At 30.3% G+C, this 20,971-nt stretch overlaps 3 protein-coding genes across 5 annotated transcripts; 2 read left to right on the forward strand and 1 right to left on the reverse strand.

Moving 5' to 3' along the window:
- Window positions 1-1,897: 1,897 nt before the first annotated feature.
- LOC108917399 (neprilysin-2-like) lies at window positions 1,898-8,799 on the forward strand. Of its 3 annotated transcripts, none has more exons than XM_018723960.1 (10): window positions 1,898-1,969; window positions 2,018-2,163; window positions 3,886-4,349; window positions 4,421-4,576; window positions 4,701-4,891; window positions 5,313-5,474; window positions 5,588-5,834; window positions 7,077-7,248; window positions 7,335-7,627; window positions 8,437-8,799. In XM_018723960.1, the coding sequence occupies exons 1-10, from the start codon at window positions 1,962-1,964 to the stop codon at window positions 8,770-8,772; spliced, it is 2,175 nt and encodes a 724-aa protein (XP_018579476.1). In that variant the 5' UTR covers window positions 1,898-1,961; the 3' UTR covers window positions 8,773-8,799. The 3 variants fall into 3 exon arrangements, with proteins under 3 accessions (XP_018579476.1, XP_018579477.1, XP_018579478.1); XM_018723961.1 differs by having other exon boundaries at window positions 7,347-7,627; XM_018723962.1 differs by having other exon boundaries at window positions 5,588-5,724; window positions 7,081-7,248.
- A 569-nt stretch (window positions 8,800-9,368) lies between these two features.
- On the forward strand, window positions 9,369-12,113 carry LOC108917415. The gene is made up of 3 exons (XM_018723978.1): window positions 9,369-9,470; window positions 10,900-11,162; window positions 11,220-12,113. Exons 1-3 carry the CDS (start codon window positions 9,370-9,372, stop codon window positions 11,435-11,437), a joined length of 582 nt encoding a protein of 193 aa, XP_018579494.1. The 5' UTR covers window position 9,369; the 3' UTR covers window positions 11,438-12,113.
- A 1,547-nt stretch (window positions 12,114-13,660) lies between these two features.
- LOC108917338 (multiple coagulation factor deficiency protein 2 homolog) lies at window positions 13,661-17,667 on the reverse strand (the record flags this gene model as incomplete). Its single annotated transcript, XM_018723887.1, has 4 exons — window positions 13,661-13,881; window positions 13,984-14,203; window positions 14,316-14,455; window positions 17,622-17,667. Coding segments are annotated over 4 exons (546 nt in total), but the record flags the coding sequence as incomplete, so codon positions are not given.
- Window positions 17,668-20,971: the final 3,304 nt, after the last annotated feature.

The following is a 20,971-nucleotide window of genomic DNA, read 5'->3' on the forward strand; positions in this document are numbered from 1 at the left end:
TTTATGTACTACCTACATAATTCTGATCAGATACTTTGAACTCTGTATTACTTATTTGATATTTGATTTGACATAGCATTGTTAAATAAACTATATAAAGTTACTATTTAAATTTTTTCCACTATAGGTACCTAATTATATTTTTTAGTTTTAAAATACACATTATGTGAAATATATTTGACTTGAAAACTAATAAATCTATTGAAAACATAATGAAAATAGTAGATAATGGTAAACTATAAGCAGTATACAAAAAAATACATGCAATATGCAAATGTCTGTGCAAATTATCTTTACGATCTAAGTCAAACATTTTATTGCTTATGATTAGAATTAAGACAAGCAAGAAAGTAATTAATAAGTAGATACTTTTATGTGGTTGTATGTATTTAAAAATTGATTATAAATATTCATTGTTGACTGTTGTAGGAAGAATACTATTTGAAACATATGTTAAATAACGATCTACCACTTGTGTACATTTTGCTTTTATAAATATTTTCCATGCTCAAGCTGTCAAAATAAATTTATGATTTAACATACTACTGTGATGAAATTTTATACTGCTCTCTATTCACCATGTCCCAAACAAACATGATTGAAATATAAACGATGTGTTGAATAAGAAATTATCAATATTCATTATTGTCATCATATAGCTCGTATCAGTTCAACAATTTTCTGGTCTAAATCCAATATGTACCCTTTAGTGTTGACTAGATTTTTCAATACTTGAGGTATATAGTTATGAAGAGGTTGAATCCATTCGTCTGAGAAACCTACAATCGAAATGCAAGTGAACGCTGTATTTTGTGAGAAAACCCTAAGAGGTACAAACGTTTTATTTATAAAATGGCCTATCCAAAGATTATCTGTAATAGCAAATAATGAATAGTTAAAATCCGTCAGATCTGTAACTGATGATTTTGTGGAAAACATCCAGCATTAAGTTATATCCTCAGCATCTCGTAAACAGTCCAGATCTTTTGTCAGTAGATTCACCAGACTTATGCCAATACCGGTCCTTCGAAACTCTTCCAATTCTGACACCAATAATCAAATATATAATTATGTAGGTAGCCTTTATTAGGAATCTGACTGTATCAAATTTGAAGTATACATCTTTAATTGTTCTTGAATACTTGACCAAAAACTTCCTTTCTTTCTTTCTTTCTTCCTTTTGTTTTCGTCAATGTCGTTATTATACTTCTTAGAAAAATTTTAGTACCATATTTGCTTGAATGTGATTCAATTATTTTAATGAAAGAAGGCTTTTGGAGATAATCTGAGATATACATCATATAATTGTTCCAAAATAAAATATTCAAATACCCTTGCAGTACCATTTGTATTAAATAATATAAATTTTGGTAGTTTTCTAAAACACATTCATAGAATTTTAAAAGTATATTCTCTGAACCGACAACAAATAGAGGAAACAATAGAATTTAATAAAATTAAATGTGCTTTGCTTTATAGTAGGTATTTTGTTTTGCTTTAAACAGTAACACCTACAGCCTATTTATAATAAAAATATTCCTATCAAATATCAATTTGTTTTCCTTTTTGAATAATTTCCAGAAGTATTCAAGATACTGAAGATATAAAATGTATTTATGATTCAAGTTTGTTTTAATTTGATTTTGACGTCATAAAAATCTTTAACATTTATTATAACATAACAATCTAATCATCTATTTAGCGTTCCTCTAATTTATTAGAGGTTCTATAGGAGCCATAGCGTATATTTTTTGCCACTGCGGTGTCACGTTACAGAAGTAAACTATATTTAACTGTTTTATTATTACGACTTTTGAGTTTCGTCAGTATGTCGAGGTCCAATTATCGTTCACAACTAAAACACAGAAGTCATTATTAAAAAGGACGAAACTTAATTAATTAACATATTACCACATGTTCCAGTCCAGTCTCGCGTGTGAATATTTACGTTTAATACCACAATGCAAGGGTAAGTGTCCACTGTTTTTCGCTATCCGGTGTAACTGGTTGTTTTTAGATATACGTTTCAAAAGAGGCAAAAAGGCCGTCGATGGATGAAGTGGAAAAATGTTTTAATCGCAGTGATTTATCTAGTGTTAGTGTGCAGTATTATTATCGGTGCAATTTACTTGTATCCGAGACTTCGTTTAGCTGAACAAGAAGGTATGCTAAGATTTGCTTGAACATATTTAATATTTTCCTGGACTAATTACACTGAATGCCATAAGTAGTACAGCACCTGACAATGTTCAAAGTGAAAAATAAAGGTCTCTATAGGTATATAATGACCGAGATGGTCTAGTAGAACAGTCTTTCAAGATGTATATATAATTATTATACTTTGCATGTCCTTGAATTGCAACAACGACTTACATTCAAAAAGGTTTATCCAATAATGACGATTTATTTTAAATATTAAGGATTTTAGAAATTTCATTATCGATATTATTGGTATATTTCCATTTTCCATTTAGGGTACATTGTTTTGAAGGTGTCTTAATTATAAAGATTGCTCATGACAAAATAAAGCCTAGTGTATGATCAAAACACTTCCTATGGTCTCCTATCATCTTAAAAGCGAAAAGGTTACTATTATAATTAAACTTATTTGTGCGAATTAAACCATATTTATTGATGTTGTAATCGGACTCAGTTGTCTACTATATGAGGCAACATTGTAACTATTTTTGTTCATATATTTGTTTTTATTTCAGTTTTTGTAGCGTTTTTAAATACCTCTTGTAGCTATCAAAACTGTTCATCATAATAAAATTTCATATTATCAGCGTAAAGAAGATATAGATAATGCTGTCATTCGTAATGTCGTTTATGAACAAAATAAATATCAAAGGTCGCAACATCGAACCTTGGGGGACACCCGACAAAATTGTAAAAATACTCATATCCTATGTTTTGGTTTTCATTAATTTGGAATCCCTTTCTTTCCGCTGCTTGGTCTAATTTTAAAATGCACATAACTTTTTCTTGATTATTTTTATTACACACTGTAATGCATAATTGAAAAATAATGAAGATAAAAGGTCCCTCTGTCTTGTACCGCAGATTTTTTAATTAATTAAATACTTACTTTTATACTTTACTCTTATTACTGTCATTTTTATCAGATTAAGCTTTTTATACTTTTAGCGCTCCTAAAAGGACATTCATAGTTTCAAAATTTCTTCCTGTACACTATCATCAGTGATAATTTGTTTTTATAAAACATCGTCTTTGCTGCTACTACCTTTTCCTGCCACTTTTTCATTTTTTATTCCTTGATAAAGTTATCTTTTTGTTTTTATTGTCATTATCTTAATTTCACTGATGAACCTTTTATTTAGCATATAATTTCATATACTTCTTTCTTTGCTCTTTATAATACCCTCATGCATCTTCCATTTCTGTTCTTAATATTCCCATTTTTATATTTTTGTCTAACTATTTCACACTCCAAATCAAACCATCCCCGCTTTTTTATGTTCTCCCCATTTTTCTGCAATATTTCCCAGTTTATTGCTTATTTCAGACAACAGTTTTTCTATACCTTCTGTATCTTATATTAAACTAGATAATTTCGAGTAATATTCTTTCTTATCTTCGCCATTTCCTAACCTTATTAATTATTATTATTCACCTCTAGCCTCCTTTTTCTTATTCTTTCCTCAACGAAATTTCATCTTTCATTTTTATTTCTCTATAACTTATATCTTTTTACATTTTTTCATTTTTTTTTTCTATGGTACGGAATCTATTTGATTTACATTTGGAATCTCTATGTACTTTTCCATTAGATCACCATCACTTTGTATACTATTGAATATTCCTGGTAGCATGATATAATTATAGCTTTTGTCAATGACATAGCCTCTTTTATTTTGATTGCAGATGATATATGTTTAACTGAAAACTGCCTAAAGGCAGCATTGCATATAGTATCTTCCATGGACGTATCTCAAGATCCATGCTATGACTTCTACCAATTCACTTGCGGCAGTTTTATGGAGAAAGTTCACGAAAAAAATAGTCCTTCTCAGTATTACACCCAAAAGTTAAACACTGCGAACAAGTTAAACGCTATAATAGCAGAACCAATCACTGGAGATGAGGAAGGTATCTATTTGCAACAGAAAAAGTTTTACCAATCTTGTATGGATGTGACCGCAATCGACGAGGAAGGATTAGAGCCTTTCATGAATTTATTGGGGGAACTTGGCGGTTGGCCAATTCTGGAGGGTCAGAATTGGAAAGAGGAGGACTTCAAGTTAAACGAATTTATTATAAAATGCATGGAGTTTGGACTACCCTTTCAGTGGTTCTTCGAGTTAACTTTTAACGACAATAGGCTTGGTGTAAGTGTAACAAATATTATTATAAACTGAAATTATAAAATGTAATTGGTCATTCATTTTTCTCTTTTTAGATTCATCCTCCAAAAATAATAAAACATAATGGGTATTATAAAGAGTCTGCTTACCTTAATTTAATGATTGAAACAGCGATTGACTTAGGTGCTTCCAGTACTATAGCACTGAATGAAATGGGTAGAATATTGGAATTTGAGAAAGATCTTGAATCAGTAAGTGATTATTTAATTAATTCGTTTTGAATATAACGTTAGTTACTGATCTAAAAAGATATCCAATTAACTAAAAATGAAGTTATTAGAAACAATTCATATAAATATATCTCGATACTTTTAGATTGCTGTAAGTCAAGATATAACAATCTTTCCTTTATATGAGTTAAATAGTACTGTTCCTGCACTTCCGTGGTTGGATTTTTTAATTAATGTGGTTAAAGATTACATGTACCAAGGAGATGATTCCGAAATTCTTTTAGATGAGACGTACCTAAGGCAACTCAATCTTCTACTTGCAGAAACACCTAAAAGGTAAAACTTCCCTTACTGCATTTTCCTAAACATTTACACCTGTACCCATGCTGAGAGGGATGTCGCTCTTACGGCGACGGATTTGCCATTCTACTTTGTTAAAATCTTACCTTTCTGAAGGCTTACAGTTTGTTGAAGTCCATGTGTTCAAGTCAACCGATTGTGTTGCTACATCTGATGTCCCACAGGGTCCCTCTCTTGGACCCTCACTGTTTCTCATTTTTATAAATGATACAATTCATTCAGTCGTTTATGATATGACGATATCAAGCTGTCTTCAAAAACTAATTCTTCTCAAGATACAATGACATTGCAAACTTCAATTGACAAAGTTGATACATGTATGACCAGTATTATTAGTGCCCCTTTATCAAAAACAATGTAATATTTTGCCTAAGCTAATGTTATTAGTTCTTTATAGAGTCCAAGCTGACTTCATCATATGGAAAATTGTACAAGAATTTGGGTTCTACTTAGCCAAACCGGTGAGAGAAAATCTTTTGAATTTCACAAACTTAATGGTACACGAGCAACAGCAAATTAACACACGTTTCAAATTTTGTATCGCAGAATCCATCGCAAGGTTAGCAACCAATTATTTGTATATGTAACAATAATATCATTTATTACTTCATTAGTCAAACTTCTGTCCAGTAAGTAATGTTAAAATAATAAAAAAATTATTTAATTTTTTAGATTTCCTCGTATAGCAGAAGCACGATTTATTCAAAGATACATCAATGAAGATAGAATAGAGACTATTAGAGACATGATTTCAAATATAAAGAATCAATTTGTAAATCGACTGAATGCTGCTGATTGGATAGATGAAGGTACGAAAGAAGCGGGGATAAATAAGGTGAACAATATTGTGGAAATTATAAGTCAACATTCTTTGGATTTTGATGAGAACATTTTAAAGGACTTTCTTAAATTGAGTGATGTAAGTGCCATTCCAATTATTATAGAAAATGTTTGTGTGAAAGGGCCTCCCCCTTCATAGACAGGATCAAGGTCAATTAGAGGTCAGATTGAAAAAAAGTGCATTAAATCAAAGGATCCCGGAGTGTAGGTTTTTTGGGTCGATGATTCTGTATCGGAGGTTAGTTTGTCTGTATCTGGCCATTTTAAGGTTGTTTCAAGGTCATATCAAGGTCAAATTGAGAAAAAGTCAAACAATCAAGCCCAACCACCTGTTATACAAAATTTTGGGGGCGCTGGATTGAAATCCGAGGTTAGTTTGTCTGTATTAGGTCATTTAAAGATCGTTCAAAGTCATTTTAAGGTTAAATAAAAAAACCGTGCAATTAAGTCTAACCTCCTGTTATATAGGTTATTAGGATAGCTGAGCTCGATTCTGAGGTCAGTTTGTCTGCATCAGGTCATTTGAGGATTATTTCAAGATCATTTAATGGTCAAACCAAGAAAAAATAAATCGATTACCGTTTTTGAAGTCTCTGAGTTTGAATCCAAGGTCCGTATCAAGTTTTAGGTCAAGAGATCACTGACGTGGAACCCATGCGAAATCCTACAACCTTTGTACAGGTCATTTTTGTGTCAAATAAGTAGTTTTCAATATAAAAAATCTGCTCAATTGTTCCTTCAGATGCACTTGCCTAAACCTTGCTCTCCCTCTTTCATTCATGTTTTTCCAAACTGCTTCAAATTTAACAATATTAAGAAGAATGTGGTGAAGGACGTTGTCGTATACCATAATTTGAGGTTTACAGTTTGTTGAATAGTAATTTTTTTTAAAATTATCTTGTTTGTCTGTCCGTGATAGTCGCCATGTACTAGTACAGAACGGAAAATTAATTCTGCTACCTCTTCAAAACTAGCCCCTGAACCAGCATGCATGATAATTTTTCGACTTCTTGTTCTGCTAACATTAGTGTACCGTTATCTCATTATCCACCAAATTTCATCCAGATAGACAATAAACCGTTCTTGGTTTCGATATTTCTTAAAAGAAATGCTTTGTGATTCTGTAAAACACAGTCCCTTATACAGGGTGATTTCACTTTAAATACAGAAACTGAAGGACTAAATTCATTACCAAAAAATAACCTGTGCGGCAAATCAGAGATCGTAGATCACAGCTAAGGCACAGACAATTCCAGCGAACCGCAATAGGTTTCGACAATGCACCTCAATTCGCCTTTGATTGATCCTTTTCTATTTTCAGCTAGAATTCACCACAAGTAACCCAATTGACATGATAAGAGAAAAGAATAAGGACGTACTTAGGCAGCAGTTGGAAACAGAAAATATTACCCAAGTAGACTTTCTAACCAAGTTCTTCTTTTCGAAAACATTCAACATATATGCTGCGTACATGGAAAGAGAAAATTTTATATGTAAGTAAATAATTCGTAGTGCATATCATTCCGGTAGTAAAAAGTTATAAATATGGTTTTTATTTGCAATTTCTTTTATTTTTCAGTTTTGCCGGCAGGTATCATCCAAGACGTTTTCCTTGATTCAGGCAGACCCAATTACTTAAATTACGGAGCATTGGGTAGCATTGTAGGTCATGAAATTGCCCACGCCTTTAGCAAGGTTGCCACTACCCATGATTCTGAGGAAGAGCAAGAAATCATCGCTACGTGGTTAAACAGTACCTCTGAGACGATCAATGAATTATATTTCCTAAATACCACTGATCTATGGCAATATGATAATTTGGAAGCTTTGATCTCAAGAATGAGGTGTATAAGTCCTGAACTGGCGACAAGTGTAAGTATGTTTTCCAATTTTAGATAGTGCATCTTAATAAACTTGACGTTCTCAAAAGTTCGAGAGAGACAGAAAGAGAAAAATTTTAATTTTGACACGGAAACACTTTGACATTAAATATGAAGAAATTATATTGCTAGCCAATTTCTAAGTTGTTGACTATGCCAATGGTGTAGACATCTTGACATTTCGACGAATATTTTGCTTCTTTATTAAGAAGACATCTTGAAATTAAAGTGTATACCTATTGAAATTGTTCGTCCCTGCTGTTCTGTTCCTGATTTAGATATTGGACAAACTACGAGTTCCGTTAGCATGGAAAACAACTGTCACTAAAGAATAACAAAAAAGGCATACACAAGGCAATTATTGGAGAGAGAAGTTTAGGTATTCCTTAGGCTCTCCACAAACGATAGAAGAAACTAATCGGAATTGAAATAGATCGCCAGTAATTTTAAACCAAAGATCGTTTAGTATACATAGCAAGTACAAAAACCGACCAGACAATAAAATCTCCAATTTCAGTATTTCTTCTAAATAAGAGAACGATATATTTTTCGAAATATTAAGATGTCCATATTGACAACTGCCATGGAAGACTACAAACCAATCTATTTCATTTTGATTGAACTGAAACAATGTTTCTAAGATTTTATTTTGTTAATTTATTTTCATTCCTTAAACATTACCAAAATCTAATAAGATTTGTTACACTATTTTGTAAACTTAAATTTTTATTCATCTTTTGGATGTTATTAGAAACAGTATAGTCACATCCAATATTACTAGTTATTGACCATTTTTTTCAGGAAAACGACGAAACGCTTATCTCTGAAAATTTTGCTGACTTGGTCGGCATCGACGTAGCATACGAAGCTTACGTAGCATGGGCAGAACAGTACGAGAAGGAACAGCAACTTCCTGGCCTTTCTTTCTCACCCAGTCAACTATTTTGGATACAATTTGGAGCCGTGAACTGCTACAAACATTTAGACAGTGTACCGTGGACAGTTGATAAAGATACTCATTCTACCATGAGATACAGAGTTATAAATGCCCTGAAAAATTCTGAAAATTTCGCCAAGGATTTCGAGTGTCCGGAGGCCAGTGTTATGAATCCTTTAGAAAAGTGCCATGTGTTTTAACTATAGAGTATTATAATTTTTGTTAATTACATTATCTTGTTGTTACTTATTTATTATAAAATTTATTCTTACAATAATTGTTTGCTTCAGTTTAACAATATAATCATCGAAATGTCCCTTGTTGAAAGTAAGTCATTGCAGAAGGAGGATGATCACAAATATCAAAATACTAAATCTCATTATTTCCCGTATTAAAGCAAAGCCATGTGTTGTTGAAAAATATTTACAAAAACATTGAAATAACTTATAGAAGAGCATAATGTGAAAATAATTTTGTATAAATCCCAACAATTTAGGTATTTAAAAAAATTATTCAATGTTTACCACGTGCGAACTTTGAATTTCATAAAAGAAAGCAAACACATTGTGTGTACGAAGAATTTCTAATATTTTCTTTATTGAAAATTCCAAATTATCCTGTTCATGATATGGAGCAGAAACAATAGTACTTATAGCTACAAAACAATGGGATAACTACCATTGTTACAACATTGCACTTACTTTGTTTTTCACGCATGGAATAAATAGTAAATTAATAATAATGTCATATAAAGCTGAGACGAATTTTTTCTATTCATATTTGCGGTTGTCGTTAAGATGGAAATGAAGTTGGCATCAACTATTTTGTGCTCGGGTTTGCTGTTCTGTTCCGTGAGTGCAGCGGCAATGGATGAAAGTGATAGTAATATGATTGGAAGGTGAGTTTTTACAATATCCGTTATTGTATTTTGCATGTCCTGGACCATATGCATAGAAAAATTGGAAATATTGTGCTAGAAAACACAATTTCTATGCAGATTTTTATGGTGATTCAAATTTCAGTTGTGAAAATATATACTTGCAATAAAACTAATAGATGTTTATTAGTGTGGGTCAAAAAAATCGACTATTTTTTTTTTACTTTATACTCTGAAAAATAGATTGCTAGACACCTCTAGAAAATTCTCTCCAAATATGAGCTCCTAATCTTAATAGGAAGGTCCTCCGTTTTACAGTTTTCCATTTTTTCCTCAGTATTAGAAAAAAAAATTCATATCTCTCTATCAACTGTTCGTTAAAAATATCTCTCCTCATATACTTGTAGGAAATTGAACGCCCTACAAAAAAGGTCTCTTAAATGTTTTCGTAAACCTCACCGTTTAAAAGATATTAAAGGTTGAAGTTTGATTATTTTAAGACAAATTTCTGTTTTGCTTATGAATTTTATAACTCGTTAACAAAAAATCATTATGAAATGCGCAATTCATAGTTTTGTAGGAAATTAACTGCTCTACAGAAGTGGTTTTTTATGATTATTCGATTAAATAAAGCGTTTAAAAGATATTCATCGTCAAACTTCAATGCACGCCAATTTTAACAGTTTTTGATTAATAATAATTCGGAAAATTTCAATTTAGTTTATGAGTTTCAGGGAAATTTATACAAGTTTGAGTTTCTATGAACAGAGAAATGTTTAAACTATTTTTCTAGTTTTTTTAGTCGTAAGCATGTTTGGTTACATCGAAAAAAATTAGTGCATTATTTCTGACTGAGTCAATGATTCATTAAATCTTGAAAAAATAACGTTTTTGTTATAAATTTATTATGAAAAGTATTAATCTTAAAGAAAAAAAAAGTTCAATTTGTTATTAAAAAGTTTTTTTATTTAATTATCAAGCGAGTTATAAAATTTCAAACATTTTGGTTTTGTGCTGATTTTTTTAAAACTTTTTTGTAATTTTAACCATTGATAGCGAAGAATTTTTTTGACTGCATTAGGAGCTTCACTAGAAACTCAAATTTGTATAAATTTCCCTGAAACTTAAACTAAATTGAAATTTTCCGAATTAATAATCAAAAACTGTTAAAATTGGCGTGCATTGAAGTTTAACGATGATTATCTTTTAAACGCTTTATTTAATCGACTAATCATAAGAGACCATTTTTGTAGAGCAGTTAATTTCCTACAACACCATGAATTGCGCATTTCATAATGATTTTTTGTTAACGAGTTATAAAATTCATAAGCAAAACAGAAATTTGTCTTAAAATAATCAAACTTCAACCTTTAATATCTTTTAAACTAAAATAATGGCGTCCACCTAACGCTTCCGGTGCGATTTTTAATACTTCAATTATATCTTGCAGAGGCCTTGATACTAGAAGTGTTTTAAGCACTCTAGCTTCAAATTTCATGACTCGAGGTTTCTCGTCATCTGGCTCAGGTTCCTCCCAAGTGATTTCTCTCAACCTGACTAATCTCCTAGTCCTGGTCCTGCTAAAGGCTCTTATATTTGCCGCTGGCTCACTAGGAGCTGGTACCTGGAAAGGAGGCTATGCCAGAAGCATCGACGGAGAAGAGAAGCTTTTGACAGATGAGGAGATGTTAATGTTTCTTAGTTATTTGTCAGGTAAGCAGATTATTTTTTATTCTAGTTCTTTAATGGACATAATTTTTTTCTTGGAAGGTTCTCCTGGTTGCTTGCAGAACATATCCTGTCAGCAACCTCATCAGGCGAAGAAATATATCGCTGCCGGTGAAACGCTGCTGAAGATGGCGAAAATGTTCTCGATGCATACGGACGTTACATATGAGTACGTAATCCAAGAAATGGAGCAAGCTGCCAATGTGGGACTGGCAAGAGGGTCTTGCGACAGATTTGAGTGTAATAATAATGGATCGTAGTACTTAGTACTATAGTTTACAGTTAAATTATTAATATTTAAAAGACCAAATATATTGTTGCTTTTGTAATCACTTAAGATAAGAGCCAGTAGTATACCTGTGTTCATAACAATTGTTGATATTATATTTTTTTTTAGTTATCAAGTTTATTATATGTAGGCAAAAGTATTTATTAAAATAACATATACTTAAACGATATTTTATGAATTTATTGTCGTAAAGTGTACAAAAAATACTGGAAATTACAAACAAGCATTTAGGTTAAATAAAAACATTAAATTTCTATTTGAACAACATTATAAATAGGGTCGTTGCCTTGTTCAGAAGTAGAAAGAAGTTAAATTAACTTACATTATTACATTTTAAATATCGTATTAAAATGATAATTGTAATGGAATTTGTTTTAGTTAAAATAACAAACATGGCAAGAACAGTAGGTACTAATTTCATCAATTCAGAAAGTGAAAAGGAAGACGTTTTCCTACTAGAACTTAGATGACATTATTTAAACGATAAAAATTTTATGGAAATAGTTAGACAAAAGATATGCACTTAAGTATTTTAAAAATCATTTTAGACTAAGAGAGGAAATGGTTGAGTTATGTAATGAAAATGAAATTATTATCTGAAATTACATATTTTTTATTTGTGGCATAGTTAGTTATTTGCATCAGTATTTATTATTTGTCAAAATAATGAGGTTAGAAAAAAAGTGGGCGTTTTTTTTAATTGTCATTGGCATTCCATCAAGATCATTAATGACGTCATTTCTGATTCAGTGTATTAATTTCTCGATTTTTGACCCGATGAATTTAAAAACTTGTCTCTTAAATATCCTAAGTAATTATAGCAAGACAAAATTCCAACATACTGAATTTAAATAAAGAACAAATATAATTTTACAATTTTGTAATACCTGTAAAGATGATTTTTCTTTGCCTAAGTCTACATCTTATTCTTCAAACATGTCATTCATTCCATAGCGTAATCAGACAGTGTAAATAGATGTAACTGTAACTCATGTAATGTGTAAATTTAATGTTTTTGTTTAAATCCTCCTCCTGATTTGATTACTCTGCACTTGTTAACAAAATGAATCTTGTAGATATATGTATGCTTAATTTAGTTATTAAATAATATGTTCCAAATGATTTGTATACGTATTTCGTTATTAAAAATATCCTTAAAAACTTGATGCAGTTTTGATTGTATGAGATGATCCAATTTTTAACTTCTTCAGAAAATTTAAAATAAATGTAAAAGTATTTACATTATTTCTTGTCAGTAACAGTTTTAGCCTACAATAGACCATTTTAATAGTGACGTCACATACGCCAAATAATAGGCAACGCCGTAGTGCACATTGTCATGAAGAATTTCTCAGTATTTTTACTAGATCGATTTTCGACCTTATGTACTTTGGACATAAGTGCCAAAAAATGGCTTTTTTCTCATGACCTTAAATATTGCGATATTCTGGCAATATTAGAAATATATAAGAAATTTATAGAATTATAGAATTTATATATTTAAACTTATAGAACAATATTGACTTTTATAGTAATTAATAAATTAAAATTATATCAGTGTTAGGTACTGAGCATGCGCATTGAAGATAATTTCATGTAAGTGGAGTAGCCTCGCAACAGGATATCATTCAAGAAATGTTTGGTTATGGTTAAGAGAACGTCTATAATAAACCATTTGAAGAAAAAAACACTCGATAAACACACTGACACAGTACAATACCAAGAAAAACAATAAAAATACCTAGTAGAACTAAAAAATGTCAAGATTAAACAAAACAAGAGAAAATACGTTAATGATGACAGCGATATCATATCAACAATGTCTCACCTGCGTATGAGGCTATCCCGTCCAACCATGAGCATTAGGAATAACATGGGTAATGTTAAATTGTTAATTTACTTAAATTTAAGAATATTTTTTTATATCGTTTTTTGTAAGTTTTAAGCACATTAGTGTATCTATTTTATGAAACAGGTGTTGGTTGTTCATAAATACTTCTAAATCCTTTTAAAAATAAATTAATTTGAAATTGTTCATTTCTATAGCATCTATGTAAATAGTAGGCACAAGGGTCAAATTCGGTCAGTACAATTTAAACTATGACAATTTGTTGCAGGTTGCCTAAATATGTGACGTCACACTAAAAGGGTCTATTATTAAAAAAGAGCTAAGCTATTTAAAAAAAATTCTGACTGCAATTCTAACGGAACAATATTTAAGTAAGCTTTTTTTATTAAAAATTTATAAATATTCTTATTACATTTCTTTTTTTAATTAAGGAATCATTTGGACTACTGGAACATTGTGTTCTTCTCTCTTCTTCTTGGTTCGTCTTCTTCCTGACGCATACTCTGAGTAGCTCAAATAGCCATCATGGTCGGCGTCGTCTTCTTCCAAAACTTGATCTATCAATTCTGAAGAAAAATTATATTAAAATATCGTCAGTACAGAACCAATTTTATTTCAGTATCAGTAAGTATAAACAAAGTATAATTATTCAATCACCCATTTCTTACCGATGTAGAGGTCAAAATCTTCCGCGTTCGTCTCCGTTGGGACTTCGTTTCCATTTTCATCATAAGCGTGTTGGCTAGTATGAGACATTGCTTGTAATATTTCCAAACCGTCTAACTTCGAGTTCTTATCGGTGTCGTGGACTTGAAAATAATAAAATTCTACTTCTTCGTCGGTCATCTTGGAAAAGTTTGGTTCCGGAATGACATCTTCTAAATGTTCCTAGAAATCATCCACACCTGTTTTAAGATAGACGTGAATCACACTCAGAAAATTGTACCTATTAAATGTTTATGAGGATGATTAATTAAACAAACTGTAAGTAGAACAACACCTGTAAATGTTCCTTGTCGTGTAGCAGTTGCACATCTTCGGTAATTTTTTGGGATTCTTCTTTTGTAGGTTTATAATGGACATGCCTTTTAACAACTTTTTCCCCTCTAGGGTGATGAGGCCCTCGTGCGTAACAAAGTGCTGTTAAATATAATAAATATGTGTAGATTATGATTTCCATTTTAATGGAAGGTTATCTAAAACAAGAAAAAAATAAACGTTAAATTGTTAAATTGATTGTTGTGCTAATTTATTACCTCATTTTAATACTTTTATACTCGAGCAGCTATCTATCTTACATTATTTAGATTTTCGAATAACAATATTCTTTAGATCCTGTGAGTATTTTGCTAAAATGTAATTCATTTATAGATTAATGAAGTACATAATATTTAGAAATAAATATATAATAGACATTATGAAAATAACTAATGGATATTGTTTAATGAAACCCTGGCAGATACATTTGGTTTTTGTTTTGCTAGATAAATTTCTTTACGACAGAGTAAAAAAAATACAGGGTGTTAATGAACTTATCAAAAATTTAAAGGGGTGAAAATGGAGCAAAAACTGATGTCACAAACTTGTATCGGAAGTTTAAGGCAAAGAGAAAATAGCTAATTAAAAATGTGTTTAAAACTGTTTTGGAACTGCTGAAATACAAGCATTTTATAGCGGCGAGTACTTACAAAAAATTCTGTAACAGTTTTTACGAGTTTGTAGGTTTCTTATGAAGCAGGACTGTATTCGAAAGTCAGTTTGTAATAAATTGTTGTAGTGATTGCTGTGCTGTTTTTCGAGAGTATATTTAATAGCCGTATTTCCAAGTTTCCTTTTGAAAATGGTGCGTTTATTTAGCAATCGCGAATATTATGATATGCTCTTAATTTATAGCGAAGCAAACGAAAATATCCACAGAGCTTGGCAGAAATGGTAAAATTCTTCCAAAAGAACATTTTTTTCTCAAACAAAAGATTTTCGATCAAACGTAACAGGTGTTCGGCCACCCCCTACAAAACTACGGACTCCTGCGACACTCAATTGGCGAACAAGTCATCGCAGATACCCCTTCGTCCGCTTCGAGGCTGGGGAGCACTTGAGAGCGACACTCTCGTTGCACATATGGAGCAGCACGCCCTCTATCTGTAACCAGAGATGTTATCGGACGCTAATGACCCTCCCTGGGGAACCCCTTCATTAGCCTGTCGTTACAATCTGCGATGCTGCTGTCAACACTTACATTTCAATAAGATTCAATGAAAGTCCACAGCGGTGCAGGAGTATTGATGTCCCCCATTTTTCATTCCGCCCTAACAGCGAGGGTTTGTACTTATGGGTATTATTTATTAATTTGTATGGTCAAGAGGACAAAACGGGGAGCGCGTCGCAAATTTATGTATTGTCGCATTCGGCGAGATTTGCATCATAATGCGACGGAGCAGACGGAAATTGCATGATTTCCGTTCTTTTCTGTATCTGTTACGGTTTAAAACTACTTGCAACAAAACAATTTCAAAAGAAATATATTGGAAAAATGTACACTCACTATTTAAGTTCAATTCTCATTAACATGTATGGATGAAAGATAATTCTAAAAGGAATATGTTTTTTAACTAGTGATATTATTGGAAACAACTACTCTGCGAGCTACATGCCATGTAACATCTGTCGATAAATTTTATATGAACTAGCGCCAATAATTTTTATCGTAGAATTTAGTGAAATTGACAGCCTATTTTTTATCAGACACTCTATAGACAATAGGCAGCAAATGTACTGTCTATAAATTAAGTAGATGATTACATATATTTTTTGTAGTTATAATTATTTTTTATGAATATTTTGTTATATATCCTCCAATAGATACCTACTTATAGTAAGAGTTCTTCTTTATTTGATCATACGGTATATTAAATTCAATCAATAATACAAAAACTTTAGAATCATTGTTGTTGTTCTTTGAAGGTCACATTAAGGTCTATCCATACTTACACTTACATTAAAAATTTTCAAATAATTTTAAATCTATCAAGTTTTATTTTTACCTTATGAAAATGTGCAAAAAATTTTATAGGAATAACAATATATATCGAGTACAATATACATGTATTATAATAGTTCGCTTGTCGTAACTTTATACAGGTTGTTGCACGAAGACATGCATAAAGAGATATCAATTATTTATGATTTTTCAATAACTCTTATCAAAAAATTCATAGAGAAATTTTATAGAGTACTTAATACTAATTCTTATTCCTTCCAAAATTATGCTAGTAATTATGCGATTACCAGTGTCGTAGGTACAAGGGTGTTGGCTCCCAACATAAATTAAACATAAAAAAATATATAACAATCTAATATTATTATCGTCATTAAAAAAAATAACAGAAAATATTGAGAAAACGGTGCTTTTCTTCTTAAAGAAACTACATTTGTTTTTATTTGAATATTGTTATTTTGTAATTTTATTTCCCACTTAATTAAACATAACATTCAAAGTTTCATGTCTTTTTTTTATTAATTCACGCCATAGTTAATTCATTATTATGCAATTTATTCCAGAATCAATGAAATAATGAATATTCGACTAGATTAAGTTTTTTCGTAAATATAGGTATCGCTTTAACCAAATATGTATAAATAATTATTTATAAGTCATTTGCCGAGAAGTTACAATATTTTGTGAAGCTGTCACTATGCGTTCTTGAAATATCAAATAAAATATTTCTCACTGAAAAATTGGCCCATATCTCAAAAATGTAAGTTGTAGTTGTAAGATTTATACGAACAATTTGTTTATTTTTACCTAAGAAATACTTACAGTTTGAGCACTTTTATTGAAAAAATATATCGAACATACACACAAATACGTATTTTATCCAACTTTTAATAATATTTTAATTATGTAAAATATTTATTCCGATAAGTAATTTCTCTATTTTTTTTCAAATACTTGTATTCTCCTAAAGTGTAAAACTAGCAATAAACATAGCTATTACATTTCAGATGAATTTTATTTTTCAAACTGTCACGTTATTTTTAACTTAAAATTATATAATGCTAGATCAATCAGGTATTTTTCCAACATTTGTGAACCGTGTGTCTACTTTTCAAACACGGTTTGAAAGAAAATATTTCCTATTCAAGAAAAAATATTTTTGAATTATGAATCATATTTTTCTCCCATAACCTTATTTTGAATAAAATATAGATGTATTTGTATTTGTCTGTATTTTAAACATACAATTTTTTGTAGTAAAAAACAACTGACTTGGTAAAAATAAGTAAAGTATATTTACGTACTTACATTTCTTCAGGGAATCAGGATTACACAAAATGCTTTTTAAGGTTAGATATCGTATGAATATGTATGGCAGTTGTTAGGAATCCCCTCAAAATTCGATCAATATTCTAGGGGTAAGTTGCGCAGGGTCGTAGGACAAACGAGAGTCCTGAAATACAAAACAATGTTCAGATTTCAGGAATTCTCACTTCACAGTTTATCTCCCAGACGCTAGGGGGCGCCGGCGTATAGCCGTCTAATTCCTCAATGAACTCAACTAAATTATTTCATTATCCTTTTGAATACTTTTAGCAATTGTATCCGGAGTTTAATAGATCGGAAAATTAAAAGATATTTAATATTGTCATATCCGCTTTGATTTCTTCTATAATATTGTCGTTTGTTTGTTTCCTTTTTATTGCGCAGATAAATTGGGTTCTAATGGAATTGATTGAGAAACAGATTTCTCACTATCTTCCTTATTTTAGATCTTAATGTTATAAACAATAAGTAGCTTCCAATACAATATAATAAAATTACTATTGTAACTATTATATATTAATATAATCTACGCTTGTCGACATTTTGAAATACTATTCAAATTTTATATGCAGATATTTTGTAGGATATCATGATCGTGAGAACTGATATTTATATGTGGATTTGATAGATACGTCGATATGATAAGAAAATGTTGCTATACCTAACCAATAATTTAAAAAATGTAAACTAAGATCATATGATCAACTATGTTGTATTTAGTTGAGATTAATTAACTAGGAATATATCCAAAGATGGTCCTAGATTTGATACAAATCTACTCTATACAATATTCTAACATTCGTGGTTAATTTTGAAAATTCTGAGAAAGTAAACTATGTTTCTTTATATTCACATCTATAAAAATTATGTACAAACATGTTTCACCTTTTTTAAGTAATATTACTGTGTTAATTTTATTAAAAATAAAATAAATAATGTTATATTCTTCTGTTATTAACTTGCCTAAAAAATGATGCTTGATAATAGATACCTAAATATACTTATTTTCATATCTACATATTTTAAAAAATCGATTAGAAAAACGTAAGATTTAGCTTGATACCATTTGAGGCTGTTTAATAAATTTCACACATTAAGGAATGTCAGATACCTAAAAAAATGATTTCTTAACGCAATGGTTCCTGTAAAAATACTCTAAAAATATTTTCTTGGATATTTTCCTATTATTCAAGAAACGTGTTTTAATTATTTTAATTAAATTTCAATCCTTTTTTAATATTATTGGGTAACTAATAACATAATATTCACAACACATGAAAATCGCATAAAATGGGAATGTTGTATTTACTCACCCAACTTTTTACAACATGCTTTTCACTAGATACTACCGAAATTTTCTAACCTCAACTTTCTATAATTCACAGAAGGTTGAATTTTCAATGAAGCTTATCTCGCTACTATTAAATTCATGTGTTCTATTAATATCCAGAAAATCTATTCTCATGCAACACGCTATTAACGTATGCATGGATTATATGGCATAAATACCTATCCAAAATTATCTATAATAAAATTAAAAAACGAATAAAGAGTTCTTTAACCTACTGTTTACTTTATATATCTTTGGCATACAACCAAGGTTATGTATATAATTTTGAATCAAATTATTACTATTGAAAATGCAAAGAAAATAGTAGCACGGACTTTCTATACCAGTGAATTTTCATTTAATTTTTTAATTATTAAGACTTTAACAACTTGTGCCAGTCAAGATATTACATAATTATAATATATTATAATTATATAAAATAATCAGTAAATTTTGTGTTGCATTTGCAACACCAAGAATATTGTGGACAACATTGAAGTAAATATTAAATAGTAAATAAAACTACTATAAACAAAATAAAAATACCATAGTGGCCCATTAATTAAGTAAATTGATACACAATCATTTTTGATTAAAAACTTCTTAATTATGCGCCAGGGGCCCTTAAGATGTCTACCAAACTTATACAGAGTATTCTCTGGTCATAATTAAAACAAAATGGTGCGCAATTTTTACTTCTTAAGAAGATATGTCAGCTTGAAGATGATTTTTCGACGACAATGTTTTATTTGAGAACTTTCAAACAATTCAAGTATTTGGTATACTTTTTTTATAATTAATGATTCAAATTCATATAAAAGCACTAATGAGTTGCCTGGAACAGAATTTTTCAGAGTAATTGTTGTGATGCTTGTGGGTACACAACACAACACCCTGTATATAATTTACCTTTTGGAAATATGTATAGAAATGGAGAAAATATTTTGACAAAACCACTAATTAGGTACATTTCACAAAACCATATTATATTTGACAAAAATATTTCATATTTTCACTAATTCAATTATGTATTCGTTTACATTTCATTTTTTTTTAATACTTCAAAATTCAATTTAGTTACCAATAAAAGATTGAAACACTTGAATAAATTTCAGTTTCGTCGATATAATAATGACGCGTCTGGTCATAAAAATATATTGTTTGGCTAGAACGGAATGAGTGAAATAGACTAAAATTTAAATTTAAATATTTTATTTATTTATGTATGCTGTTACCCTATTCTTTTGATAGTTGTTCTCGGGTGCCATTGAAGCTTGAGGCGACAGATAATATTCGGCTTCCCCTACAATGTATGCAAATATGCAAAATAAGAGAGCCTGTCAAATTCATTTCAGCGGTACCAAAAAGTAAGCCCCCATATTAATTTAGGGTAAGAATTTAGATGTGTTAAATATGTATTGGTGTCGTTGTTACGGTGTCTGGTGACGATAATAGTAGGATGTCAGGAGGGTGATATAGTGGATGTTTCAATGTAGCATTTATTTATTCGAAAATGTGGAAATATAAAAAAATCATAGGTAACAAACAATACCCAATGAATGCTTGCTTACCTTATTAAAATCATATCCAAATTTTGGATGACAGTATATAAAGATACAGAATATATTTTTTTAAACAATATCCTCTATAACTTTGTACTGTGCCGCTGATTAATGTAAAATTTGTCGTGGTCGATCTGTGAATAGCAATTACATTGTTGCAATTTTTTTCTTTGACCAAAAATGAAATTTTGACCAAAAATGAAATATAAAATATTTTATTTTTTTAACTAATTTAAAAACTAAATCGTCAAGATTCGTTGAAAAACAACGGAGTTACAGACTGTCAAAGTTGACGGCCTATTGTTAAACAAATTAGGTTGGTAGCGGCAATAAAATACTGTCATAACCGGCAACCCGAGTACTTTCCCAGATAAAAATATTTCATTTGTGGAAGTATGTAAAGTGCATAAGAAATATTGTGACAAGTCAGTGCGGAAGGG

The sequence above is a fragment of the Anoplophora glabripennis genome, unplaced genomic scaffold (assembly GCF_000390285.2).
Source record: "Anoplophora glabripennis isolate ALB-LARVAE unplaced genomic scaffold, Agla_2.0 scaffold4, whole genome shotgun sequence".
NCBI lineage: Eukaryota > Metazoa > Arthropoda > Insecta > Coleoptera > Cerambycidae > Anoplophora > Anoplophora glabripennis.

What these genes read in the sequence shown, in the direction of transcription:
- LOC108917399 (XM_018723960.1), top strand. An exon ending in CTTGCAGAAACACCTAAAAG is followed by an intron (nt 4,892 to 5,312) that starts GTAAAACTTCCC and finishes AGTTCTTTATAG; the next exon opens with AGTCCAAGCTGACTTCATCA. An exon ending in GTCCTGAACTGGCGACAAGT is followed by an intron (nt 7,628 to 8,436) that starts GTAAGTATGTTT and finishes CATTTTTTTCAG; the next exon opens with GAAAACGACGAAACGCTTAT.
- LOC108917415 (XM_018723978.1), top strand. Translation starts at nt 9,370, where the DNA reads ATGGAAATGAAGTTGGCATCAACTATTTTGTGCTCGGGTTTGCTGTTC. An exon ending in GATAGTAATATGATTGGAAG is followed by an intron (nt 9,471 to 10,899) that starts GTGAGTTTTTAC and finishes TATATCTTGCAG; the next exon opens with AGGCCTTGATACTAGAAGTG. An exon ending in GTTTCTTAGTTATTTGTCAG is followed by an intron (nt 11,163 to 11,219) that starts GTAAGCAGATTA and finishes TTTTCTTGGAAG; the next exon opens with GTTCTCCTGGTTGCTTGCAG.